General features: G+C 41.6%; 2 protein-coding genes across 5 annotated transcripts; both read right to left on the bottom strand.

Moving 5' to 3' along the window:
* Positions 1-7: 7 nt before the first annotated feature.
* On the bottom strand, positions 8-8,595 carry LOC112257802 (tumor necrosis factor receptor superfamily member 19). 4 transcript variants are annotated; one of them, XM_024431659.2, is made up of 7 exons: positions 8,285-8,595; positions 8,089-8,199; positions 7,444-7,622; positions 7,272-7,357; positions 1,118-1,279; positions 824-940; positions 8-634 (listed from the first exon to the last, which is right to left on the bottom strand). In XM_024431659.2, the coding sequence occupies exons 1-7, from the start codon at positions 8,345-8,347 to the stop codon at positions 627-629; spliced, it is 726 nt and encodes a 241-aa protein (XP_024287427.1). In that variant the 5' UTR covers positions 8,348-8,595; the 3' UTR covers positions 8-626. The 4 variants fall into 4 exon arrangements, with proteins under 4 accessions (XP_024287427.1, XP_024287428.1, XP_024287429.1 ...); XM_024431660.1 differs by having other exon boundaries at positions 8-660; positions 8,285-8,592; XM_024431661.2 differs by having other exon boundaries at positions 8-940; positions 8,306-8,594.
* A 412-nt stretch (positions 8,596-9,007) lies between these two features.
* On the bottom strand, positions 9,008-20,851 carry LOC112257801 (gamma-sarcoglycan-like). The gene is made up of 7 exons (XM_024431656.2): positions 19,291-20,851; positions 18,765-18,866; positions 17,664-17,754; positions 11,094-11,213; positions 10,824-10,896; positions 9,675-9,798; positions 9,008-9,438 (listed from the first exon to the last, which is right to left on the bottom strand). Exons 1-7 carry the CDS (start codon positions 19,486-19,488, stop codon positions 9,265-9,267), a joined length of 882 nt encoding a protein of 293 aa, XP_024287424.1. The 5' UTR covers positions 19,489-20,851; the 3' UTR covers positions 9,008-9,264.
* Positions 20,852-27,792: the final 6,941 nt, after the last annotated feature.

Genomic DNA, 27,792 nt, shown 5'->3' with positions numbered 1-27,792 from the left:
CCATCCATCATTTTGAGATGTTTTATTATTTGTTAAACAATCTTTTTCTAAGCAATTGTACTACTTTAAAATACAATAGCTCAGAATTTTTTGCTCATCTTTATCAAGGGTGCCAATAATTTTGGATGAGACTGTAAATTACAAGCTTTTTAAATGTATACATTGTACATATTTTAACATTTTTAAAAATCCAAGAGAATTGGTTAAATTTAAACTTGCACTATATCACACATTTGGTCATGTCAATGAGATGAGCTCTGGAAAATAACAGAAGCAGAAAATACAAGTTTGAATGGCTTTGAAACCAGCAAGTCACGTTTCTGTCAGCAGTTGCAATGTCTTTCACATAACCACAAGTCTGTTATGATGACAGTCAACATATCAAAGGTTATCCTCATGAAGAAATGGTCTCTGCTTTTAGGCCTACTCAGTACAGTTTAGTGAATCCCAGATCTTTAGTTTAATACAGCATTGGTCCACGTCTTCTCATCAGACACTTCCACATCAGTTTGATATAGAGGTCATGGTTCAGCTTACTGGGCAGTGTGTTCTCTAGTGGTCTTCTCTGTGAGTCCCAGGCAGGATATGTGGCCATACCATTGCTGTTCTCCATGCTGCAAGGTTCCTCAGAGAACTGATAAGGGAAAAGCTTCACTTAACCTTAGGACAGGAAAATGCAGTTTTAGAGATGTTGATGGGACATGTCAAGTGCAGAAATTCAAGTTATGCACTCTTCTCAAATGTGGATTTGGCGCCATGTGCATATTGGTAAAGAATGACATGAAAAGGTTATTTGCAAGCCCAGGCTAACAGAACAACATACCACAAGTTATGCCTGTGCCATGGTAGCAGTTTGAGGTGATTTGATGTAGCTGATGGTCCTGAATATTCTCAAAGCTGGGGAACTTTGCATCATGGCAGCTACCACCCTGGCATGGCTCTGATTAGTGCAAAAACAAAAGTTATTTACTTTTTACATTAACACAAGTGTTTATATCAATAAATATTTGGCATGGTATAAATACAGCATAATATCTGCATTAAACATTGTTTGACATGATTACAATCTTAGTCGACACGAGGGATGAGTAAGAATCTGTGATTCAGGCAGGGTTACCATGAGGTTTCTTCTCCAGCTGTCTTTTGCAGTAGATGGCACAGAAAAGTATTAGGGCCAGTAGGACAGAAGTCAGAGCGATGCAGATGACTACAGCCAGGACAGTGTCCCTGGAGCTTGCCACAACAGACGAAAGGGGCACCAGGTTCACCCTGCTACTGCCTACACAGTAAACATGCATAAACACACATGCATGTGCACAAATATCACTACAGCTGTTTATCCTTGGGTGCAATACAGCACACCCACAAACATGCATTTAATTATAGAACCGTTCTTACCTTGGAATATTGAAGTCTCATGTTAAAAGGAACCACTAACTTTCATATGTTCTCTTGTTCTGAGCAAGGAACTCAAACGTTAGCTTTTTTACATGGCACGTATTTCACTTTTACTTCTCCAACACTGTTTTTGCATTATTTAAACCAAATTGAACATTATTTATTTGAGTCTAAATTGATTTTTATTGATGTATTATATTATGTTAAACTAAGTGTTCATTCAGTATTGTTGTAATTGTCATTATTACAAATAAAAATAGATATTTGTTAAATCGGCCAATTTAATCGGTATCGGCTTTTTTTTGGGTCCTCCAATAATCGGTATCGGCGTTGAAAAAATCATAATCGGTCGACCTCTAGTTGTTATGACACCCACTTTCTCTAAGTATTTTTAAGTGTGGGATAATTCAGATTTGTAATTGAGTGTGGGTGCAGTGTGTGTTCGCATGTGTATATTAGGTTCTCAGTAAGGCAGTGAATGCTATCTCATATGTCCTCTTTGGTAGTGGCTTCTCAAATCCAAAGACAGCACATTGAGTCTGGTTGTCTTTGTGTCTCCCCAAATCTTTCCTGCTTTTCAGTTCAGATAGAGGACAATCCACTGAAACAAATGTACATGCTGATCTAATCATAACACTGTTCTGTGCCAAAACCCTTTGGTTTGATAACCAAACCGAACATACCCCTGGGGCAACACCAAACTGAACCACCAGAACAGAGATGTCTAAAAGGTGTCAGGAAATCAAAAACAAGCACCTATTAATTTTTTTCAAGCCTATTTTCTCAAAAAAGTGATTGGAAGTACAAACTACGGTAAGATCCTTCAGTTGGAAGGATATGCAATAACTTACTTGTGCTGGTCTACACTTTGTTTTTGTTTTATAAAAGTCACTATGAATGAAATGCTGCTCCATCACAACTGGAGGCATGTAGTGAGAGGTGGGGAGAAGACACTTGGAGAGCACTGTCACTCTAGGATACAACAACCTATTTGTCTCATAAGAATTTCACATTTCAACTACAAGAGTTCTCAGATGGACTTCAAATAAGTTTTTGTAATCTCAAAATCATCTAAATATGCCTTTTATGGTATCAAAGTGTGCTTCAATACCAGGAGTATTTTTCCATACCTAACATCTAACAGTAGGTTGTAACATCTGGGAAATGTGTTCTTATTTCAACCCCATTTGACTGCCAAGTTAAACACAGAGAGAGACGGAAGTTCAACAGCCAGCTAGCTCACACTCCACTACAAAATAGTGGTGGGCATGATTTGATCTTCCAAGAATTTCATTTGAGGCTGGTACATAGTGGATATGTGTGTGCAAACAATCCCAGAAAGATGGTTAAACAGACAGACATCAGTAAAGCACATTTCACATGTTCCCTGGAAATATTTTCTTAAATTATTCTAAAAGTGGTACAGTAACATTAAGCGTGCTTATAGTACCTGGACTGAAGCCCAATCTTGCCCAATCTTGCCTATGTTGAAATCAAAATCAAATAAAATGTTATTTGTCACATGCATTGAATATAACAGCCGTAGACTTCCTGTGAAATGCTTACTTATGAGCCCTTTCCCAACAGTGCAGTTAAAAAGTAAGAAAAAAATAATTAGTAAATAAGAAGAAATAAAAGGAAATAGTAACATAATAAAATAATAACGAGGCTATATACAAGGAATACCGCTACCGAGTCAATGTGCAGGACTGCGATTACTCACCATGGACTGGCAGAATCCTTTTTTTCCTTTAACGAGTCTGACGAGGCCGACGCAAACTATATACTGTTTTCTCTGGTACAGGCCCAGATCCGTGTGATTTGCATGGAGAGGAGGCAGAGAAAAAGGGGCCGGAGGGCAGACTGCCTTCTGAGAATTCATGGGCGATTGAATAAACCCCCATTTTCTTCCATTCTGCAAGCAAACGTGCAATCTTTGGACAATAAAATAGATGACCTACGCGGAAGATTAAACTACCAACAGGACATTAAAAACTGTAATATCTTATGCTTCACGGAAACGTGGCTGAACAACCACACTATCAACATACAGCTGGCTGCTTATATGCTGCACCGGCTGGATAGAACAGCGGCGTCTGGTATTTTTGTAAATAACAGCTGGTGCACGATATCTAAGGAAGTCTCGAGCTATTGTGAGAAAGTGTATCATGATAAACTGTAGACCACACAACCTACCTAGAGAGTTTTCATCTGTGTGTTTCGTAGTTGTTTACATACCACCACAGTCAAAGACAGCATTGAATGAGCTGTATTCCGCCATAAGCAAACAAGAAAACGCTCGCCCTTGATGGGGTCAAATTGGGGTCATGATAGGGGCTGCCCCAAATGTTTGATGTATTATAATAAAATAATTTATATTCTTATGTTGTATTAATAGAAGGGGAGGGGCTATGGGACCCATCCTCCTCTACATTTAAAGTGTCCTAGACTACAGATTAACAATATATATATTCATTGTAAGGTTTTAGAATTGTTCCAATCTTTTCTAAGTCTCTGCCTCTTATAAAGAAACGGGGTCTGTGAAAAAGCATTTCAAAGATAAACAAAGAGCCATGCAGGGGACTAGAAGAGATAAGAGGCTAATCAGACATACCTCTATAAATCAACTTGGGGGAGTGGACATTTACTGCTGAGGCCTTAGAAAACACTGGAACTATTGTATCTCTTGCAAGTTATTATAGCTGTGTATGCATGGGCTTGGTCTGAGGAGTAGCAGGTAATGACGTATGCAGTGACATCACAGGGGGTTGACTACAAGCATGATAAAAGTAACTTGGACTTTTCCTATGGGGCAGAACTCATGAGAGACATCAGTTGTATGTGTGATGTTTGATCTTTGACTTCTGTCTACAGCTGTATTTTGATTCAAATTGTTATGATTTATAAGTGCACATTTTGAGTGTTCCTTATTTGTTAAGTAAATAAAACGGAGCACAGAAAAACGGAACCAACACCCTCCATTTGGCAGATCTGACCATAATTCTATCTTCCTGATTCCTGCTTACAAGCAAAATTTAAAGCAGGAAGCACCAGTGACTAGATCAATAAAAAAGTGGTCAGATGAAGCAGATTCTAAGCAACAGAACTGTTTTGCTAGCACAGACTGGAATATGTTCCGGGATTCCTCCGGTGGCATTGAGGAGTACACCACATCAGTCATTGGCTTCATCAATAAGTGCATCGATGACATCTGTCGTAGCAGAATTAGTTAGTTAACATTGATAAATAAGATGTTTTACTTTCATAAATATGCTTATGGGGGTAAAGTCACTTGGGGCCCAGAGAGGGGAGAGGTCAGGCTTGTCTTCATATGTGAACATTTCTTTTAAACCATGTGAAGGTATGATTGAGGGGAAACCAATTATCTCTTGGCTCCACAATGTCTGTGCTAGTCACTCCCTACTTTTCCCATTTGGGGGAAGAGTATGGCAGTGTCTGGAACCATTGTATGTCCCCTCTGATGTTGCCCTTATCTTGACCTAGAGGCTCACTCTCCTCTCCGTGAGCTTGTCCAGGAGGGATTGTATTTGAGATGGGAGTATCTAGAATTGACAAATGATATATGCCATTGGATGAGGTAATGTTTTGGCACTATGTTGTACCAAGAACAAGATAAGAACTTTGTTTAGGAGACCAAACTGAACAATAATTTATAGCTAATGCTGTCTGGCTATGGGATACTCCTCTCTCAAGTAAAAGTCTTCCTTTATGCAGTTTTCCTAAGACCTGTGGTTCGTCATTGTGAGTTGGGAGGGGTGGATCTTTGCTATAAAAGATCTCAGTTGCCATTTTGTAAGCACTCTCAGAATTCATTTATAGACACTGAATTGATCTGTCAAAGGGCTATGGGGAAGCTCATATTATTAAAAGATTAAGTTTAAAGTATAACTCTGATTTGTGTGTAGTTTGTAAACTCTCCTTTCACTTAGTAATACAGGAAATTACCATGATACGTCGTACCTACAGTGACCGTGATGTCAAGAAAAGAGGCACTGAGTTTGAAGGTAGGCCGTGAAATACATCCACAGGTACACCTCCAATTGACTCAAATTATGTCAATTAGCCTATCAGAAGACTCAGTTACACCAGCTCTGTTAGGAGGAATGGGCCAAAATTCACCCAACTTATTATGGGAAGCTTGTGGAAGGCTACCTGAAACGTTTGACCCAAGTTAAACAATTTAAAGGCAATGCTACCAAATATGAGTGTATGTAAACTTCTGACCCACTGGGAATGTGATGAAAGAAATACAAGTTGAAATAAATCATTCTACTATTATTTCACATTCTTAAAATAAAGTGATGATCCTAACTGACCTAAGACAGGGACTTTTTACTGGTATTAAATGTCAGTAATTGTGAAAAACTGAGTTTAAATGTATTTGGCTAAGGTGTATGTAAACATGCTGTTCATTGACTATAGCTCAGCATTCAACACCATGGTACCCTCCAAACTCATCATTAAGCTTGAGACCCAGGGTCTCGACCCCGCCATGTGCAACTGGGTCCTGGACTTCCTGAAGGGCCGCCCCCCAGGTGTTGAAGGTAGGAAACAACATCTCCACTCCGCTGATCCTCAACACTGGGGCCCCACAAGGGTGTGTTCTCAGCCCCCTCCTGTACTCCCTGTTCACCCACGACTACGTGGCCATGCACACCTCCATCCATGCACGCCTCCAACTCAATAAAGTTTACAGATGACACAACAGTGGTAGGCTTATTTACATGGAGGAGGTGAGGGCCCACGGAGTATGGTGTCAGGAAAATAACCTCTCACTCAATGTCAGAAAAACAAAAGAGATGATTGTGGACTTCAGGAAACAGCAAAGGGAGCACCCCCCTATCCACAGCGATGGGAGAGCAGTGGATAAGGTGGAAAGTTCCTTGATGTACATATCACCGACAAACTGAAATGGTCCACGCACACAGACAGTGTGGTGAAGAAGGCGCAACAACGCCTCTTCAACCTCAGGAGGCTGAAGAAATGTGGCTTGTCACCAAAAACACTCACTAACTTTTACAGGTGCACAATTGAGAGCATCCTGTCGGGCTGTATCACCACTTGGAATGGCAACTGCACCGCCCACAACCGCAAGGCTCTCCAGAGGGTAGTGCAGTCTGCACAACGCATCACAGGGGGCAAACTACCTGCCCTCCAGGAAACCTACAACATCCGATGTCACTGGAAGGCAAAACATATCATCAAGGACAATAACCACCCGAGCCACTGCCTGTTCACCCCGCCTCCATCCAGAAGGCGAGGTCAGTACAGGTGCATCAAAGCTGGGACAGAGAGATTGAAACTACAGCTTCTATCTCAAGGCCATCAGATTGTTAAACAGCCACCACAAGCACAGAGAGGCAGCTGCCTACCTACAGACTTGATATCATTGGCCACTTTACGAAATTGAACACTAGTCACTTTAATAATGCCACTTCAAGAATGTTTACATATCTCGCATTACTCATTTCATATGTATATAAAGAATACTGTGTCCTTCACTATCTATTGCATCTCAGCCGCTCTGTCACTGCTCATCCATATATTTTATACTGATATATTCTTATCCCATTCCTTTACTAGATTGTGTGTATTAGGTTTTGTTGTGGAATTTTTTCAGATATGAGGTTTTGTTGTGAAGTTGTTAGATATTACCTGTTAGATACTGCTACACTGTTGGAACCAGAAGCATAAGCATTTCGCTACACTTGCAATAACATCTGCTAACCATGTGTATGTGACTAATACAATTTGTGTCTGTGTGAGTGTGGCGTCAATATGCATGTCTGTGAGAGTATGTAGTGTGTGTGAGTGTGCATAGATCATTTGTATTGATGAAAAGGCCTACTCACAGAGAGGCTCATAGGCATGAGGAGGGTCTCCACAGGGTACACAGTCCATGTCCTGAAACCCACTCAGCTTGGTTTTCCTATAGAACCTGTAATACAACAACAACAGCATATGTGATGGAAAATGGAGACACTTCGGAGATAATGGGGAGGATGAGACAGCAGCTGTCCTCACCCGGGCAGACAGTCTCCACACACAGCGTTTCCTGTGGTGGTGCAGTTGGCTCTATGGAGGCGGCTGGTGTGGGCACATGATAGACACGGCTTGCATTTCTGCCCTCCTGCTTCCTCTTTGTAGCGCCCTGGTCTGCAGGGTGCACAGCGAGCACCCGCCCCATAGCCAAAACCACATTCCTGAGGGGTTTAACACACACACACAGGAGACCCAGTTGATGGTGAGGAGGTGTGGTGGGGGTTGGGAGTTTGTGAAGGAACAGCAAGCAGAGGTCGCTGACAGTGGTTGAGAGAGAAAGAGACAACTTGTAGAGTAACATTTGTGTAAAATGTTTCATATGTCAACAAAGTATGTCACAGGAAATACATAACATTTTAGTCATTTAGCAGATGCTCTTATCCAGAACAATTAGGGTTAAGTGCCTTGCTCAGGTTCAGATTGACACATTTTTCACCTAGTCGGCTCAGAGTTTCGAACCAGCGATTTGTATTATCTTATAGGGGAACCTTTCTTACTGGCCCAAAGCTCTTAACCGCTAGTCTACTTGCGGCGCGCATATCAATTATATATTATATTATATATAACGGCATGACTGGTTGTATCAATACTTTTGACAGGAGGGAATACGTTTGATAGACTACTCACCGTGGATAACTCCTGCCCAGATCCACACTGTCTGCAGGCGATACAGTCCCCTGCTTCATCCCTGTACTCCTGCTCCCTGCATTCTCTATTCTCCACTGCAGTTCCATGAACCTGACCAAGAACATCATTCACAGACTTCAGATACACTACAACAAATGAAAAACTACATCCGTAAATGAAAAACGTTATGCCTTACCATATAGCACAAAATAATCACCTCCAGTAAAAGCGACAGAATCTTCTTTAGCTTCCACTCCATGTTAACTATTTTGTCTTAAAATGTCTGCCAATACCTGGATGGGAATCAATGAGCTAATACTTTTATACCACCCACGCTCATAATAATGCGATTAAACGGTCCATCTTCTGATACAGTACGTCCAATGTTAATTGACATAAGAAGCTATTAAGTACAGTAATATAAGTAGATATCTGGTGGACATTACATATGATGCTACCATAGGCAAGATAAGGCAACAGCGTTTATTCCATAACAGGTTCCTATAAAATACCGCGCCCCACTCCTAAATACCCAGTCAGAAGTGTAGTTCGCAGACACGGCTATTGGGTAGGCTACTTTTTCAACAAATACTGTTGCCGCCTGCCAGATACTAGCGCATCAAGCTCCCCCTGAACATTATGAACAATCTTGAATCACATATGTACACTGCATGTTCAAAATATCAACCTGTCTTCAGAGCAATGGGTAGGATTTGGAAAATGCATTTGTTTCTCTCCGTTTAGTATGATATATTACCCTACAATAGGTTACGTTATGGATGGAATAGCGGTCGTACAATATCATATAGGACGTATAGTATCATACATGTTATCCGGTTGTACAACATCATAACCAACATATGTTTACTGTGAAAGGGATGAAAATATCCACAAATATAATTAATGAAACTATTCCCAGACAAAACAGGTAACATAGTTGGTGCCACTAGAGTAGAACACCTTGTATGTACATATTTTAGATATGAAGCTGTGAAAAAAAAACTATTAAAATATACAAATGTTGTTTTATTAAAAGTTTTCTGAACTTTCATATTTTTCTAATATGCACTTTGCATAATTTTCAGGCAAGACACGATTGACTGCACAATGATGATGATGTATTTATAAAGATGATCCCAGGTAAATACAAATCTCAAGATAATAGAGTGTGGTCTTTTAACAATTGTGACTGTTGTCATGGCAGGTGGAGGTGTGACCAGCTTTGGACAGGTACAGTCTTCCATCAGGACACACACACACTTCATACAACTGCTCCCCAGGACTCCCTTTCTCTCCTTCTCCACTCAGAGGTAACCTGGGCAGCTGCACCCTCTCAGCATCCAGAATCAACTGCAGAAAGAGAGGAAAATAATATGATGCTTATTCATTATTTGTTTGAGCACATGAACCATAAGACATTCATTTAGTTTTTGCTAACAATAAGAAATATATTTGGAAACATGACAGTGTCCTTATTCCAATGCAATTGAATTCGTAAAAGGTGTATTAAGTATTGTAATCAGGACACTGAAGGAAAAAAGTGTTGCCATGTGTGCTATCCTAGATTTAGTGGTGCCTCTTCTTACCACTCCGTCCATAGAGAGTAGAGAGATGTCCATGCTGGACACGGCCTGGCCGCTGCCGGACACTGCTTTGATGTGGACTCCCTTTGGAGCATCCAGGTGGAGGGACCGGGTGGGGGCCTCTAGCCTGAACACACAGAAAGACAGAGTATACGGTAAAGAATATTAGATAATAAGAGAATGGACACAAATGGTGCATGCTTTACACTTAGAAGGCTGCATTGGACTTGAATTAAGCCTATAGGTGGCAGAAAATCCACACATTACCAGTTTAGCACATTTATTCAGTCTACATTCAAATGTATTTAGTCATGTTATCAATTCGAATACAGAACATATTTGAATTTAATTTGTTGGAAATCGGCAGACTGAAAGAACTGTGGACAAATTCACTGGGGGTTTTCACCGAGCAATATGAGCCAATGACATGAATATTTATGCACACCATCTCCAAGCTGTTGCTATGAGACCCCTTGATCCATCCAAATCAGAAATTAGCTTAATACCTCTTATCTTAATTAAACATGTAAATTGGATTTACATATTTCCACAAAAGCATCTCTTTACATCGACAGTAAAGCCCCTAAATACATAAGTCCCAATTTATAGGTCTGCCCACTCGTACACAAAAGAGGAGGTCTCTACTCCCACCCACTGGCAGTACATGGAGTGTGTGGCATTAGGATTACGATTAGTTAAGGTAGGACACTTTGTATGCTGAGGGAGAGAGAGTGAGCAGAGCGCTGTGCATTCTGAGGGCCACACACTGGGGAAACCAAGATGGAGGGAGAGATAACAACGGCACAGGAAACACATGCTGCTCCTAACCCCAGAGCAGGGGACTGTTGTGCCTGTTACGTCTGTGCTGCAGCCTGCACTCCACCACTGCGGACACTGCTGTTGATGGAACATTTATATTGAAGAGAGAAGATGTCTGGGAAATGTTGCCCTGCTGTGTGATACATATGGTGACTGTAAGACAACAAATTACGTTTAATCGTTATGTTGTTTACCCAAGGTGGGATTATTTCTGTCACAGGAAATGGAGACAAAATCATCAAAACTCTAATTTAACAATAGAAGAAAAGCAAAGGCTTCTCTCCCCTATGATCAGATAAAAACTGCCATTAGGTGTCAACATTTTAAAGTTACCTCAAGTCCATGGAATGCTCTGCCCTAACCAGGGATGTCTCTATGGAATGTTCACACTGAGCACCATCAGACCCTGTAGAACACAAATTTAGGAGCACTGCCCAGTTTAGATTATATTCTTATAATAACATCATGTGAATCAGTATGCAGATATTGTATGTGTTACCATATCCCTGACAGTTACAGTATATCAGACAAAACTAACAAAGGATGTTTCATGATTAAACAAAGTTGGACTGTTTCTCTGAATAGTGTGAAATGCCCACATACCTGTAATGGTTAGCTTATCCACTCCAACAACTACCTGTTCTGTACCAGCAGAAAATAACAATTTCCCAGTGCTTGTCATCACCTCAAAATGTTGTCCTACGCTTTCCATGGATTGTGGACCTAAATACAAATAATAAATTATATTACCAAAGTGATTAAAACACAGTAGGCATTTAATTAACACTTAAGTAAATGGATGCACACAGTGGGTTGAGTTCAAATGTTACAAACACATCTACCCACACAGAAATAACTGTGTGTGGAGAGTGTTTTGATTCAGCAGAACAGCTATTTGCTATCTCCACGTACACATACAGTAGGTAGTGGGAGATGTGAGTTAACCCCAATATTTAAAAACGCTTAGATTCTGAAATGAAAGGTGCTTCATAAATGGGATCCATTGAGTTGCCTAATGAGGGTCATCACCGAAACACATTTATATTTTACTCAAGTTTACATACACTTAGGTTGGAGTCATTAAAACGTGATTTTCAACCACTCCACAAATTACTTGTAAACAAACTATAGTTTTGGCAAGTCGGTTAGGACATCTACTTTGTGCATGACACAAGTCATTTTTCCAACAATTGTTTACAGACAGATTATTTCACTGTATCACAATTCCAGTGGGTGAGAAGTTTACATACACTAAGTTGACTGTGCCTTTAAACAGCTTGGAACATTCCAGAAAATGATGTCATGGCTTTAGAAGTTTCTGATAGGCGAATTGACATCATTTGAGTCAATTGGAGGTGTACCTGTGGATGTATTTCAAGGCCTACCTTCAAACTCAGTGCCTCTTTGCTTGACATTATGGGAAAATCAAAAGAAATCAGCCAAGACCTCAGAATTTTTTTTTGTAGACCTCAAGTCTGGTTCATCCTTGGGAGCAATTTCCAAACGCCTGAAGGTACCACGTTCATCTGTACAAACAATAGTACACAAGTATAAACACCATGGGACAATGCAGCCGTCATACCACTCAGGAAGGAGATCGTGTCACGATCGTCTTCAAGGAAATGATCGGACCAAGGTGCAGCGTGGTAAGCGTACATTCTTTTATTTTAAATGTCGCCAACAAAATGAACGTGGAGCTCTGTAACGCTATACATGCCACAAACAAAGACAACAACCCACAAATGAGAAAAGGAAAAAAGGCTGCCTAAGTATGATTCCCAATCAGAGACAACGATAGACAGCTGTCCCTGATTGAGAATCATACCCGGCCAAAAACAAAGAACCAGAAAGCATACACTTTCCCACCAGAGTCACACCCTGACCAAACAAACATAGAGAATAGAAGGATCTCTACGGTCAGGGCGTGACAGAACGTATTTTGGTGCGAAAAGTGCAAATCAATCCCAGAACAACAGCAAAGGACCTTATGAAGATGCTGGAGGAAACAGGTACAAAAATATCTATATCCACAGTAAAACGAGTCCTATATCGACATAACCTGAAAGGTCGCTCAGCAAGGAAGAAGCCACTGCTCCAAAACCGCGATAAAAAAGCCAGACTATGGTTTGCAACTGCACATGGGGACAAAGATCGTACTTTTTGGAGAAATGTCCTCTGGCCTGATGAAACAAAATTAGAACTGTTTGGCGATAATGAACATCGTTATGTTTGGAGGAAAAAGGGGAGGCTTGCAAGCCGAAGAACAACATCCCACCTGTGAAGCACGGGGGTGGCAGCATCATGTTGTGGGGGTGCTTTGCTGCAGGAGGGGCTGGTGCACTTCACAAAATAGATGGCATTGTGAGGAAGGGAAATTATGTGGATATATTGAAGCATCATCTCAAGACATCAGTCAGGAAGTTAAAGGTTGGTCGCAAATGCGTCTTCCAAATGGACAATGACCCTAAGCTTCCAAAGTTGTGGAAAAATGGCTTAAGGACAACAAAGTCAAGGTATTGGAGGCGCCATCACAAAGCCCTGACCCCAATCCTATAGAACATTTGTGGGCAGAACTGAAAAGGCGTGTGCGAGCAAGGAGGCCTACAAACCTGACTCCGTTACACCAGCTCTGTCAGGAGGAATGGGCCAAAATTCACCCAACTTATTGTGGGAAGCTTGTGGAAGGCTACCCGAAACGTTTGACCCAAGTTAAACAACTTAAAGGCAATGCTCTCAAATACTGACTGAGTGTATGTTAACTTCTGACCCACTGGCAATGTGATGAAAGAAATAAAAGCTGAAATAAATCGTTCTCTCTACTATTTTTCTGACATTTCACATTCTTAAAATAAAGTGGTGATCCTAACTGACCTAAGAAAGGGAATTTTTACTAGGATTAAATGTCAGGAATTGTGAAAAACTGTGTTTAAATGTATTTGGCTAAGGCGTATGTAAACCTGCGACTTCAACTGTAGTACATGGAGAGGACACAGACATTTTAAAGAGCATTGAGCATGAATACATTAAGTTGGGAGATAATTAATGTTGATATCCGCTCTCACCCTCATTATGTTATAACCTGTCACACCCTTATCGGTTTCACCTGTCTTTGTGATTGTCTCCACCCCCCTTCAGCTGTCACCCATTTTCCCCATTATCCCCTGTGTATTTATACCTGTGTTCTCTGTTGGTCTGTTGCCAGTTCGTCTTGTTTGTCAAATCGACTAACATTTGTCTCAGCTCCTGCTTTTCCCAGTCTCCCTTTTTCTCGCTCTCTTGGTTTTGACCCTTGCCTGTCCTGACCCTGAGCCCGCCTGCCTGCCTGACCACTCTTCCTGAGCCTGCCTGCCATCCGGTACCGTTGCCCCACCTCTGGTTTATTGACACCTGCCTGTCTTGACCTGTCTTTTGCCTACCCCTGTTGGATTATTAAACCATTGTTAATTCGACATTGTCTGCATCTGGGTCTTACCTTCATAACTAATATAACCCAGAACAGTCTAAGCCGGGAGAGGGAGTTCTTCTAAACTATATAGAATTGTTTTAAGGTGATACCAAGGATAATTAGCTATTTGATTTAGAATTCAGACCCCTTGAAGTTTCTCCAAAAATATCTAAATAAAACTCTTTCATGAAAAATTGGCCTGAATGCTATTAGCCTAAAACATATTAAATACAATATTTTCCACACGGACCAACAGATTGTGCGATACCAACTCAAAGAACGAGACGGCCGAGTGCTGAAGCACATACAGTGAGGGAAAAAAGTATTTGATCCCCTGCTGATTTTGTACATTTGCCCACTGACAAAGAAATGATCAGTCTATAATTTTAATGGTAGGTTTATTTGAACAGTGAGAGACAGAATAACAACAACAAAATCCAGAAAAACGCATGTCAAAAATATTATAAATTGATTTGCATTTTAATGAGGGAAATACGTATTTGACCCCTCTGCAAAACATGACTTAGTACTTGGTGGCAAAACCCTCGTTGGCAATCAGAGGTCAGACGTGTCTTGTAGTTGGCCACCAGGTTTGCACACATCTCAGGAGGGATGTCCCACTCCTCTTTGCAGATCTTCTCCATGTCATTAAGGTTTCGAGGCTGACGTTTGGCAACTCGAACCTTCAGCTCCCTCCACAGATTTTCTATGGGATTAAGGTCTGGAGACTGGCTAGGCCACTCCAGGACCTTAATGTGCTTCTTCTTGAGCCACTCCTTTGTTTCCTTGGCTGTGTGTTTTGGGTCATTGTCATGCTGGAATACCCATCCACGACCCATTTCCAATGCCCTGGCTAAGGGAAGGAGGTTCTCACCCAAGATTTGACGGTACATGGCCCCTTCCATCGTCCCTTTGATGCAGTGAAGTTGTCCTGTCCCCTTAGCAGAAAAACACCCCCAAAGCATAATGTTTCCACCTCCATGTTTGACGGTGGGGATGGTGTTCTTGGGGTCATAGGCAGCATTCCTCCTCCTCCAAACACGGCGAGTTGAGTTGATGCCAAAGAGCTCAATTTTGGTCTCATCTGACCACAACACTTTCACCCAGTTGTCCTCTGATTCATTCAGATGTTCATTGGCAAACTTCAGACGGGCATGTATATGTGCTTTCTTGAGCAGGGGGAACTTGCGGGCGCTGTAGGATTTCAGTCCTTCACGGCGTAGTGCGTTACCAATTGTTTTCTGAGTGACTATGGTCCTAGCTGCCTTGAGATCATTGACAAGATCCTCCCGTGTAGTTATGGACTGATTCCTGACCGTTCTCATGATCATTGCAACTCCACGAGGTGAGATCTTGCATGGGGCTCCAGGCCAAGGGAGATTGACAGTTATTTTGTGTTTCTTCCATTTGCAAATAATCGCACCAACTGTTGTCACCTTCTCACCAAGCTGCTTGGTGATGGTCTTGTAGCCCATTCCAGCTTTGTGTAGGTCTACAATCTTGTCCCTGACATCCTTGGAGAGCTCTTTGGTCTTGGCCATGGTGGAGAGTTTGGAATCTGATTGATTGATTGCTTCTATGGACAGGTGTCTTTTATACAGGTAACAAACTGAGATTAGGAGCACTCCCTTTAAGAGTGTGCTCCTAATCTCAGCTCGTTACCTGTATTAAAGACACCTGGGAGCCAGAAATCTTTCTGACTGAGAGGGGTCAAATACTTATTTCCCTCATTAAAATGCAAACCAATTAATAACATTTTTGACATGTGTTTTTCTGGATTTTTTTGTTGTTATTCTGTCTCTCACTGTTCAAAAAACCTACCATTAAAATTATAGACGGATAATTTCTTTGTCAGTGGGCAAACGTACAAAATCAGCAGAGGATCAAATACTTTTTTCCCTCACTGTAGCACGTAAAAATGGTCTGTCCTTGGTTGCAACACTCACTACCCAGTTCAAACTGTCTCTGGAAGCAACACCAGCACAAGAACCGTTCGTCGGGAACTTCATTAAATGGTTTTCCATGGCCGAGCAGCCGCACACAAGCCTAAGATCACCATGCACAATGCCAATCATCAGCTGGAGTGGTGTAAAGCTCTCCACCATTGGACTCTGGAGCAGTGAAAACACATTCTCTGGAGTGATGAATCACGCTTCACTGTCTGGCTACCTGCCCGACTGCATAGTGCGAACTGTAAAGTTTGGTGGATGAGGAATAATGGTCTGAGGCTGGTTTTCATGGTTTGAGCTAGGCCCCTTAGTTCCAGCAAAAGGAAATCTTAATGCTACAGCATACATTACAATCAAGATGATTCTGTGCTTCCAACTTTGTGGCAACAGTTTTGAGAAGGCCCTTTCCTGTTTCAGCATGACACTGCCCCGTGCACAAAGCGATACAGAGATCGGTGTTGAAGGACTTGACTGGCATGCACAGAGCCCTGACCTCAACCCTATCGAATACCTTTGGGATGAATTGGAACGCTGACTGCGAGCCAGGCCTAATCGTCCAACATCAGTGCCCGACCTCACTAATGCTCTTGTGGCTGAATGGAAGCAAGTCCCCGCAGCAATGTTCCAACATCTAGTGGAAAGCCTTCCCATAAGATTGGAGGCAGTTCTAGCAGCAAAGGGGGGACCAACTTCATATTAATGCCCATGATTTTGGAATGAGATGTTTAACGAGCAGCTGTCCACATACTTTTGGTCATGTCGTGTATAAGAAAGATCAGGAATCTTTATTTTTGGACTTGTATTTAACCCCTTATTTTCGGCACTAAACAGTCTCCATATATACTGTACTTCCATAAATGTTTTCAAATGGTTGACGGCGGACCATCAGACGAGTCTTGTGTTGCTCTAGGACGCCCACAGGCCCCACAACTTACATGTATGTGTTCGTGAGAGGCATTACCGTGTACCTGAAACTGTTTGGATGCTACAGACAGAAGTTGGCAGATCGGCTGTACCAACTTCAGACGAGTCCCAAGACGCTTGTGGGGGTTGTGGAGCATCTTTCCATAGAGGGGTCATAATAGTTTGTGGGCCAAACTGTTCGGACGCTACAGACTATTTTGTGAGAAGACCGATTTCTGGGATGTCTCATGGTCTGACAAACACCGCTCTAGCTCTGTCACCTTTCACCGCAGGTGCAGAAGTGCGACATCGGTGAATGCGGTGGACTGAAATGCATCCAATGCAAAAAAACATATCTCTAGCTTAAACGGACTGATTTTTTTTTTTTTGGGGGGGTTTATTATGTTAATTAGATTTCAGCGGGGGCTTGGACATCTACTTTGATAAATACTCACAGGCTATTTATATTAGCCATCAAATGTAGGGATCCAAGGTATTAATCATATATATATATATATATATATGAGCCCATAAACTGAGAATAATATATTTCAGGGCTCATGTGGAGGCATCCCATCTATGGCATTTTGATTTGAATACATTAAAGCCATCCTTTCTGATTATTCAGAGTTGCACCTAGCTTTTTTTGACATCTCCATTTCTCATAAATCTATTTAGTCCAGTAGGTCTGCATCTTATCAGTGCCACAGAGAAACTAATAGATACATCAGCATGAGTTCATTATACAGTCATCTATTAAACATCAAAAGTGTATTTAAAAAATACTAGTTTTGAATTTGATTCCTTAGAAGCATGTTTTGAGTCATAATAGCACTATATATCACATTCTTGTAGCTAGCAAAGATGGACTCTTACCCAGGTTAAGGCTACCTAACACACCTCCTTTCCCATTGCAGGCTTGGAGCGTGACATTCCGGGACTCAGAGTGGATAAGAAGGGAGGTGTCCTGTGAAGCAAGAGAACAGTGTTTGAGTGCAGTGCCACTCTGATCAGAGCGGTATACTACAATTAAAGCTAAATCTATTCAGGGTTTTCTAAAACTAGCCAGCTTCAGTTAGCTTCACATTCCAGCTCAGGCTTCATTCATTTACGGTGATATGGCCTGTTCTCTCTGCAGAAGGCAGGGCATTCATATGTGTTGCTCTTCGCGGAGCATCGCAGAACTGTTGTGAAGGATGTTGTCAAGAATGTGAGTTTGTATTTATACAGGACCTTCAGCCCCACCTACCGTCAACCAATCATGTCAATGCGTGGCTGTACAGAGTCTCCCGCATTGTTACAAAATGTGTGCACCGCATGCCAATGCAGTATGGAGCTCAATTTGGCCTCTGCATACCTCTGAAGGCTCCGCAATTGCGCCTCCGACCACATTTTCGGATCAAGCATGAATTGGCTTTAACTAGCTAGTCAAACACCAAACTCTTCATTGAGACAATGCTGAAACGTCAATCCATGGGCGAGTCAGTTCCACATTTTAATTTGTGGCAAAATCAAAATTATAAAAGTTATCTTGCCAATCAAGCAGGCTACGGTGTGAAATAGGCTTGTTGAACTGCCGTCTTTATTGTATAACGTATTGTTAATGCTGGCTTTGGTGTGCTTATCAATGCACAACCACCTCCCACCTCTCCTATCAATAAAATCATTTAATAAAAAGTCATACAAAACTTTTACTGTGGATGAAGTTTGAAATGCATCCTGTGTATTTCTAAATATGATTGAAATACCTGTGTTACTATCTTTTTACACAAAAACATTTGATGAATAAAATATTTAATCCATGGTGAAAGGGATGATGATGCAATCTTTGCAAGGGAATATGATTTCATTGGTCCTCAACTCATGGCTCAGACACTTCATTCAGTATAAGTGGAGTTAGCACTGAGTTAACCAGAACATTGAGGGGAAACAGGAAGATATGTAAATGTTCAATGTAAAGAACTTGAATTAGTTTACCTGTTTGGAGTGTATCTCTTGGGCGTAGAGAGAGAAGAGGAACTCGGACACTCCATCAAGCCTCACCCGATCTGATGTTATTCTCAGCTGCCCCATTCCTTCCTGAAACAGTCAGGAGGAAATTAACTTTTAATACAAACTCTGTTTTGCCATTCTTGCTCTTGTAATATGCTGATATTCTCCTCCAGAAGAGTTCAAAGTTATCTTATCGTACCTCTGAAGTGTTTTGTGAGACTGCCGACATGCCTCGATGGTCTTTAACTAGACAAAGGTGTATAAATGACTTCCCTGTTTTATTATAGATAAAACCCATTTCAAGATAGCCTATCTCATCCAGGATGTCTAGTAATAAGCAACTGTCACTGATAAATACTGAACTGAGCAAACTAGACTGAGCATGTACTCCTTGTGAGTCTCAAAATAATTTAATTTGATTTCATGCATCCTTCTCCTGGCCACCTACTCAAAATTGTCAGAGGGAACCTCATAGCAGGGGAGAAGAGAAATACTGTTGAAATGCACTCACTGTGTTGAGACAGGTGACCCTGAGGATCCAGATTGTCAGGGCAATGTTGACCAGCAGGGTGGAGAGCAGGAGAAGCACCAGCAGATAGACGCAGCGCTTCCTCCAGCCATAGACCCCCAGCCTGTGATCATCATTCTGCTCCTCTGTGTCCGGGCCTTCAGCACCCTCTGCTGGTGGGGGGTATTGCTGCAAAACCATCAGCTGAGAAGGACAGTTATAGCACTGTTGCAGAATAGGCTACCTACAACCTTGGGGAACATAGCATTAACATGGAGCATCACAATGAAAAATGTTCATACAACATGTTATGTGTACAAGTCATACAAGTTTGAAGTAAAGATGCAATAATGTGCTGCTATATGTGTGACCACATTGCATTGAAGTCATGTAATCTGCTGTTGCATTACTTTATTTAGATAAACCATTATTATACAGTACCTTGTTTAGAAACTAATCAGAAAACCGAATGCTTCAAACGTGGTGAGAGTGAAATTATCCTTTTGAGCAGAAGTCCAGTCAATTTGAATCTTGGATGTTTAGAAGTTTTTAATTTCTGGCATCTCTTCAGTATGATGAAATTATTTTTAGAGTGGATATGAGACCCAAAATCCTAAATGTATTTGTGAACTGTACATTTCTCAATCTATACATTGCATGCTTTAAATAACTGATGGGAACAAGATGAGATGGAAATGATAACTTTGCCTCAAAGGATGAACAGCACTGAACAATAATGAGATCTTGTTGTGAAGAACCCCTTAAAAAGAAAAACAGGAACAACTCTGCTAAATCTCCCCAGTAATTACATTTCAGTTCAGTTCCTGTTCAAAGCATCCTAATGAGCTGTTCAGTATTCCCCCCACTGAAACAGGGGAACAATCTATGGGAATAAGTGGTGTGATGGTCAAAAATGAATCTTCTGTAACATAACTTTAAGCGATTGCTGGTTTTTACATCATCCAACTCATGTTCAGGGGATGTATTACACATTTTTATACCATAGCGACAAAAATATTTCTGATCTTGAAATAACATATGCTACTTAAAAATAACTTTAATTCATATGACATGCAAGATGCAACATGATAAACAATAGGGAAGAATCTTCAGACTACTAGCTCGTTCCTTAACCAATGACAGACAAATCAATGACAATAAGCATCTCTTACCAAAGTCTCAGAGAGAAAGTTTCCCTCCTTTGCAGAGGCAATGGGACTTTTGTATGGAGCTCAGACCCATGGACCTGGCATTTACCAGCAAGATGCCATGAATCACGATCCGAATCGGCACTGACTGAGTGATGCTTAGCATCCCTCCGCATGAGGACTTTGGCTTGCTCTCCTGCATTATATCGTCTACATTAGGTACCCACATTTCGCTGCCTGCCTCACTTCTCCATTCTCTTTGTTCAGCCTAAGTTATGGGCTACCTATGGGTATCCATTAGAGGTGAAAAACCATGTCATTATTCTCTGTCCAAAACTTTTTTGCAGAATAGCAGAAAAAAAAACAGTCAGGTATACGAGAAAAAAGAGACATCAAATATACAGTATTTCAAGTGATTCTCAGTCTCATTAGAAAATTAAGATGTTTTCAGTACAGCATTCTGCTGAAGGGTTGCTGATATTATTTCAGAATTACCTATAGATTTTTGTAATAATATTAATAATTATTGCATATGATTCATTATGCATGTTGATATTATTAATTAAAACGTGCTGTTGACAATCAGCACCAAGGACAGGTTTTATAATATCATTTTTTATAATTCACTCATTCATAATTTCACACTAGAGAAGGATTGTACCTAAATGTTCGCTCAAAGTGGAGATGCTGTGAACGAACATATCCTAAACTGTACGAATGAACACGAGTCATCACGTTTCCTTTCCGCATGCGATTCTGTCTGTCGGTCAGTGCATGCTCTATTCAAATCCTCCTCATTGTAAACAAAAATACCTCAATGTCTTACCGACTTGACAGACTGCACGACTAGAAAACTCGTCTCTGGCATGTTGGTGTTGGATTTACAGGCGTAAAACCAAATATTCATGGCAAAGAAAGTCGTTTAAAATGAGTGATTGTCTGATACCTACACCAATATTACCTTGTTGCGATAGCGCCAATCCTGAAACTCAGATTGTCGCAAATTCTTAAAGGTGTGACGGTGCCACAGCTTTAGATATTTGGATATAAAAAAGACCCCCGACCCTGTCAACTCAACATCTCTGGACTGGAACTCCACTCCAGAATGAGTGATATGATGCCTTTATGCAATGTTGTGTTAATAATGGACTGCTTATTCTAAATCCCTGTGGGGGCGTTATCACTACAAACATGCCACTCCAGTGCGCCTGGGTGCCATCACGCAAGGACAGGTTTGTTGATTTGGAGTTTACACATCCCAGTGCGCACACATAATTCATTCGGAACTTTAAATCACATTTTGGAAAGTAATTTGCACAGCTGTTTGTTAAGTATACACACATTTTAATGAGCCACTTGAAGACCAATACATGCATTACCAATGTTTTGATTTAGTCCTAAGCCTACAACAACGAATCTCCCTACAGGTGAAGTTACAATGTTTAACCATTAAAATCACCATGGTACCATGGTAAGGGTTGTTGGTACAAGAATCATATCTGCATCATATCATTCTATATCTTGAAAACGTGATTGCTGACGTGCAAAACATTTTGGGACTATCAACAGTGGACTAATGAAACAAATACACCAAAATGTCTATACTTTTACAATAAGTAATGTGAAGGGAGGAATTTCATTGCTACGTGGCCTAAACACTAATGGTATATTGTATATACAGTGGGGTGCGAAATTGACACCCTTGATAAAGATTTTGATTAACAATATGCAGTACCAGTCAAACGTTTGGACACACAATCTAATTTGTTTTTACTATTTTCTACATTCTAGAATATTAGTGAAGACATCAATACTATGAAATAAGACACATGGAATCCTGTAGTAACCAAAAAAGTGTTAAACAAATCAAAATATATTTTATATTTAAGTAGCCACTCTTTGCCTTGATGACAGCTTTGCACTCGCTTGGCATTCTCTCAACCAGCTATACCTGGAATGCTTTTCCAACAGTCTTGAAGGAGTTCCCACATATGCTGAGCACTTGTTGGATGCTTTTCCTTAACTCTGCGGTCCAACTCATCCCAAACCATCTCAATTGTGTTGAGGTTGGGTGATTGTGGAGGCCAAGTCATCTGATGCAGCTCTCCATCACTCTCCTTCTTGGTCAAATAGCCAACCAGATTTCAAAATGTCCTGGTACTGGGTAAAGTTCATGATGCTGTTTAACCTTAACAAGGGCCCCAGGACCAGTGAATTCTTTTTGCCCCATAACATCAAATATCCACCACCATTCTTACAGTAGGTATGGGGTTGTTTTCTGCTCATGCATTCTCATTTAAATTCTTAACCCACCACTGTTATGGGTAGCCAAAGAGCTCTATTTTCATGCCATCCAACAGATGGTATTGCAAATGGTCTTGGCACTTGGATTGGAACCGGTGTTTTGGTGAGATGACATGAAAATAGAGCTCTTTGGCCACACACACCAGTGGTGGTTTTGGCGTGGAAATGAGCATGCATAAGAGGGGTGGCAGGTAGCCTAATGGTTTAAGAGCATTGGGCCAGTAACTGAAAGGTCACTGGTTCGGATCCCCAAGCCAACTGGGGGAAAAATCTGCCAATTGTCCTTGGGCAAGTTACTTTACCCTCCTGTTAGTCGATCTGTGCCCGGTTTCCCGATAGCGATGGAACTTAAGCTTATGACTGTTTTAATGATGCATTCTAAGAAATAACTGCCAAAGATGTCAAACCCGTTTCCCAAAACAATACAAGACACTTATACTGCATGTACCAACATTTGTTGTTTCTCTAAAATCTGCGATTGTGACACACGGCGCTGCATGATTTACAACTGCCCCGTTGACGGGACTCCTATCCCTAAGAAATAGGCTAATAGGTAGGTTTACTGATTGCACATGAAATTTGCTTGTGTTTTCCTTTTTTTAAGTATCCTTGCTTCGTTTATTTATAACACAGCAAGCTTTTTAGGCTATTAATATTCATCTATTACATTTTCGGTGGTCACAGAGAGACAGGTATTCATCTTCATTCTATGTTTAGCTGAGATTTTCTGTGTTGAAGTGACGCAGGAGGACAAATGGTGATCTACACACAAGTGGCTCGCTTGTGGCTTTGCTGGCAGCATATAGCAACATGTTGTGCGTCAAGGATTCAGCATAGCAAGTTTGTACGACGGTCTGGTTATTAAGTGGGTAAATAGTTGATTACAGCTCAGCTTCGCGTTCTTAGGAAACTATGCAGTATTTCGTTTATTTATGTATTATTTCTTGCACTGTTACCCCAGGTAATCGTAAGTCTTATTACATACAGCTGGGAAGAGCTATTGGATATAAGAGCAACGTCAACTTACCAACATTATGACCAGGCATACGACTTTCCCAAAGCGCATCCTCTGTTTAGACCACCAATAACGGCACCGCAGATGGAGCGATCTTCTGGTCAGGCTCCGTAGCTGGGCACATCGCTCACCACTCCCGAGTATACTACTCGCCAATGACCATTCTCTTGACAACAAGGTAGACGAAATTCAAGCAAGGGTTGCCTTCCAGAGAGACATCAGAGATTGTAACATTCTCTGTTTCACGGAAACATGGCTCACTCGGGATAACTTATCAGAGTCGGTACAGCCACCCGGTTTCTTCATGCATTGCGCTGACAGAAACAAACATCTCTCTGGCAAGAAGAAGGGAGGGAGTGTATGCCTTATGATTAACGAGTCGGGGTGTGATCATAACAACATACAGGAACTCAAGTCCTTTAGTTCACCAGACCTAGAATTCCTTACAATCAAATGCTGACCGCATTATCTACCAAGAGAATTCTCTTCGATTATAATCACAGCAGTGTATATCCCCCGCCCCCAAGCAGACACCTCGTTGGCTCTGAAAGAACTTCATTGGACTCTATGTAAACTGGAAACCACATTTCCTGAGGTTGCAGTTATTGTAGCTGGGGAGTTTAACAAGGCTAATCTGAAAACAAAGCTGCCTAAATTTTATCAGCATATTAAATGCGCGACCTGGATCATTGCTACTCTAACTTCCGTGACGCATACAAAGCCCTCCCTCGCCCTCCTTTCGACAAATCTGACCACGACTCCATTTTGTTGATCCCAGCCTATAGACAGAAACTAAAACAGGAAACGCCCTTGCTGAGGTCTGTTCAACGCTGGTCTGACCAATCTGATTCCACGCTTCAAGAATGCTTCGATCACGTGGACTGGGATATGTTCCAGATAGCCTCAGACAACAACATTGATGTATACGCTGATTCGGTGAGTGAGTTTATTAGAAAGCGCATCGGTGATGTTATACCCATGGTGACTATTAAAACCTTCCCCAACCAGAAACCGTGAATTGATGGCAGCATTCGCGCAAAACTGAAAGCGCAAACCACTGCTTTTAATCATGGCAAGGCGACCGGAAACATGACCGAATACAAACAGTGTAGCTATTCCCTCCGCAAGGCAATCAAATAAGATAAGCATCAGTATAGAGACAAAGTTGTCGCAATTCAATGGCTCAGACAAGAGACATATGTGACTGGGTCTACAGTCAATCACGGACACCGACGTCTTGCTCCCAGACAAACTAAACAACTTCTTTGCTCGCTTTGAGGACAACACAGTGCGACTGACACAGCCCGCTACCAAAACCTTCGGGCTCTCCTTCACCGCAGCCAACTTGATTAAAACATTTAAACGTGTTAACCCTCGCAAGGCTGCCGGCCCAGACGGCATCCCTAGCCGTGTCCTCAGAGCATGCGCAGACCAGCTGGCTGGTGTGTTTACGGACATATTCAATCAATACTTATCCCAATCTGCTGTTCCCACAAACTTCAAGAGGGCCACCATTGTTCCTGTTCCCAAGAAAGCTAAGGTAAGTGCATTGAGAGACTCGTCAAGGATCATATCACCTCCACCCTACCTGACACCCTAGACCCACTCCAATTTGCTTACCGCCCCAATAGGTCCACAGACGACGCAATGGCAATCACACTGCACACTGACATAACCAATCTGGACGAGGTATACCTATGTAAGAATGCTGTTCATCGATTACAGCTCAGCATTAAACACCATAGTACCCTCCAAACTCATCATTAAGCTCGAGGGTCTCGACCCGGCCCTGTGCAACTGGGTCCTGAACTTTCTGACGGGCCGCCCCCAGGTGGTGAGGGTAGAAAACAGCTTCTCCAGCTCGCTGATCCTCAACACTGGGGCCCCACAAGGGTGCGTTCTCAGCCCTCTCCTGTACTCCCTGTTCACCCATGACTGCATGGCCATGCACGCCTCCAACTCAATCATCAAGTTTGCAGACGACACTACATTGGTAGGCTTGATTACCACGACGAGACGACCTACACATCACAGAGAAACTGAAGTGGTCCACCAACACAGACAGCGTGGTGAAGAAAGCACAACAGCGCCTCTTCAACCTCAGGAGGCTGAAGAAATTTGGCTTGTCAACAAAAACACTCACAAACATTTACAGATGCACAATCGAGAGCATCCTGTCGGGCTGTATCACCGCCTGGTAGAGCAACTGCTCCGCCCACAACCGTAAGGCTCTCCAGAGGGTAGTGAGGTCTGCACAACACATCACCGGGGGCAAACTACCTGCCCTCCAGGACACCTACACCACCCGATGTCACAGGAAGGCCAAAAAGATCATCAAGGACAACAACCACCCGAGCTACTGCCTGTTCACCCCGCTATCATCCAGAAGGCGAGGTCAGTACAGGTGCATCAAAGCTGGGACCGAGAGACTGAAAAACAGCTTATATCGCAAGGCCATCAGACTGTTAAACAGCCATCACTAACATTGAGTGACTGCTGCCAACATACTGACTCAAATCTCTAGCCAATGTAATCATTTAAAATTGGATGTAATAAATGTACCACAAGTCACTTTAAACAATGCCACTTTATATAATGTTTACATACCCTACATTACTCATATGTATATACTGTACTCTATACCATCTACTGCATCTTGCCTATCCCGTTCGGCCATCGCTCATCCATATATTTATATGTACATATTCTTATTCATTCATTTACACTTGTGTGTATAAGGTAGTTGTTGTGAAATTGTTAGATTACTTGTTAGATATTCCTGCACGGTCGGAACTAGAAGCACAAGCATTTCGCTACACTCGCATTAACATCTGCTAACCATGTGTATGTGACCAATAAAATTTGATTTGATTTAGTTTAATCCATTCTCCATTTAATGGATTTATTCACAGGTAAATAGTAATATGCTCTAAACCACTCTGCTGACAAACATTTTGCCCTGTTTCCAATTGTCAACAAGTAAATAATTTTTTAAAAAACATTTTATTATTAGCAAACTAGCTACAGGGCTGGCCAACTTTTACATACGATATAGCTAGCTAAGTGAATTAAATATCACCAGCTACCCAACTTCATATTAGCTAGCTATCTTGGTGTATTTATCATTGTAAAAAAACAACTCTAAATGCATTTGTAGGTAGCTAGCTAAAAGCCATGGCGGAGGGTGAAAGAATAGCAGCCCCAACTGTCAAAGTGAGAGAATAGGCTATTCTGCATAGGGCAGGTGCTTTTGTGTAGTTCCTCTCCCAGTAAGCATGCTCATAGATAATAGTAACAATAGTAACATAATGCTCAGTGCTGTATAATTTGAGTATAATGAAGTCTGATTCTCCTGATGTTTTCTGTCCTCAGATACAGAGAGCTGTGAAACCCTGTCTGCATATGAAGATGTCTCAATAAAGAACAGTGGTTCTCAGTCCTGGTCCTGGGGACTCAAAGGCGGGCACATTTTAGTTTTTGCCTCAGCACTACACAGCTGGGTCAAATGATCAACTCATCATCAAGCTTCAAGTGGTATTTATGCATTCATTTGTGATGCTATACTTGAAATGATCCTGCTGTTGTCATGCTACACATGCACATGTGTGTGCACATGCATCTATCCAAATGTTATCATGATTTGTTATAAGATATATTATACTTTAGTAATCCACAATGACATGGTGATATAAACGTCTAATAATGACATTATCTTCCATGTTCCTACAAACACCTTGCAATTGGAGATTCCTTCAAAACGATTGCCAATAGTCACAAGTTTGGGTGACCAGGGCCATCTGGGACTGTGAAGGCTACCTGTGTCCTGTATAACTTCATGAGAATGGACACGGGGACCAGGAGGGGATCTGCAGCTCGCCACTGTATGCCAGAGGAGAAGTCTGCTGCTCTGCAGGATGTTTCAAGGATGGGGTCCAACAATGCAGCAAGAGAGACAATCCGTGAGCGGGAGCTCTTCATCTCCTACTTCTTCGAAGAGGGTGCTGTTCCCTGGCAACACTATAGACTACACTATGCACA

This window comes from Oncorhynchus tshawytscha, linkage group LG09 (genome assembly GCF_018296145.1).
Source record: "Oncorhynchus tshawytscha isolate Ot180627B linkage group LG09, Otsh_v2.0, whole genome shotgun sequence".
NCBI lineage: Eukaryota > Metazoa > Chordata > Actinopteri > Salmoniformes > Salmonidae > Oncorhynchus > Oncorhynchus tshawytscha.
Note: the sequence above shows the minus strand (reverse complement) of the source record. Positions and strands in the feature narration are given on the sequence as shown.

Excerpts from the sequence above, each read along its gene's own strand:
- LOC112257802 (XM_024431658.2), bottom strand. The coding sequence starts at position 8,347 with ATGGAGTGGAAGCTAAAGAAGATTCTGTCGCTTTTACTGGAGGTGATT. Across the intron at positions 8,200-8,284 it reads TGATTATTTTGTGCTATATG|GTTCATGGAACTGCAGTGGA; the intron begins GTAAGGCATAAC and ends GTTCTTGGTCAG. Across the intron at positions 7,358-7,443 it reads TGTGGAGACTGTCTGCCCGG|GTTCTATAGGAAAACCAAGC; the intron begins GTGAGGACAGCT and ends GTTGTATTACAG.
- LOC112257801 (XM_024431656.2), bottom strand. The coding sequence starts at position 19,488 with ATGGTTTTGCAGCAATACCCCCCACCAGCAGAGGGTGCTGAAGGCCCG. Across the intron at positions 18,867-19,290 it reads GGGTCACCTGTCTCAACACA|GAAGGAATGGGGCAGCTGAG; the intron begins GTGAGTGCATTT and ends TGACTGTTTCAG. Across the intron at positions 9,799-10,823 it reads GAGCATTCCATGGACTTGAG|GCTAGAGGCCCCCACCCGGT; the intron begins GTAACTTTAAAA and ends CTGTGTGTTCAG.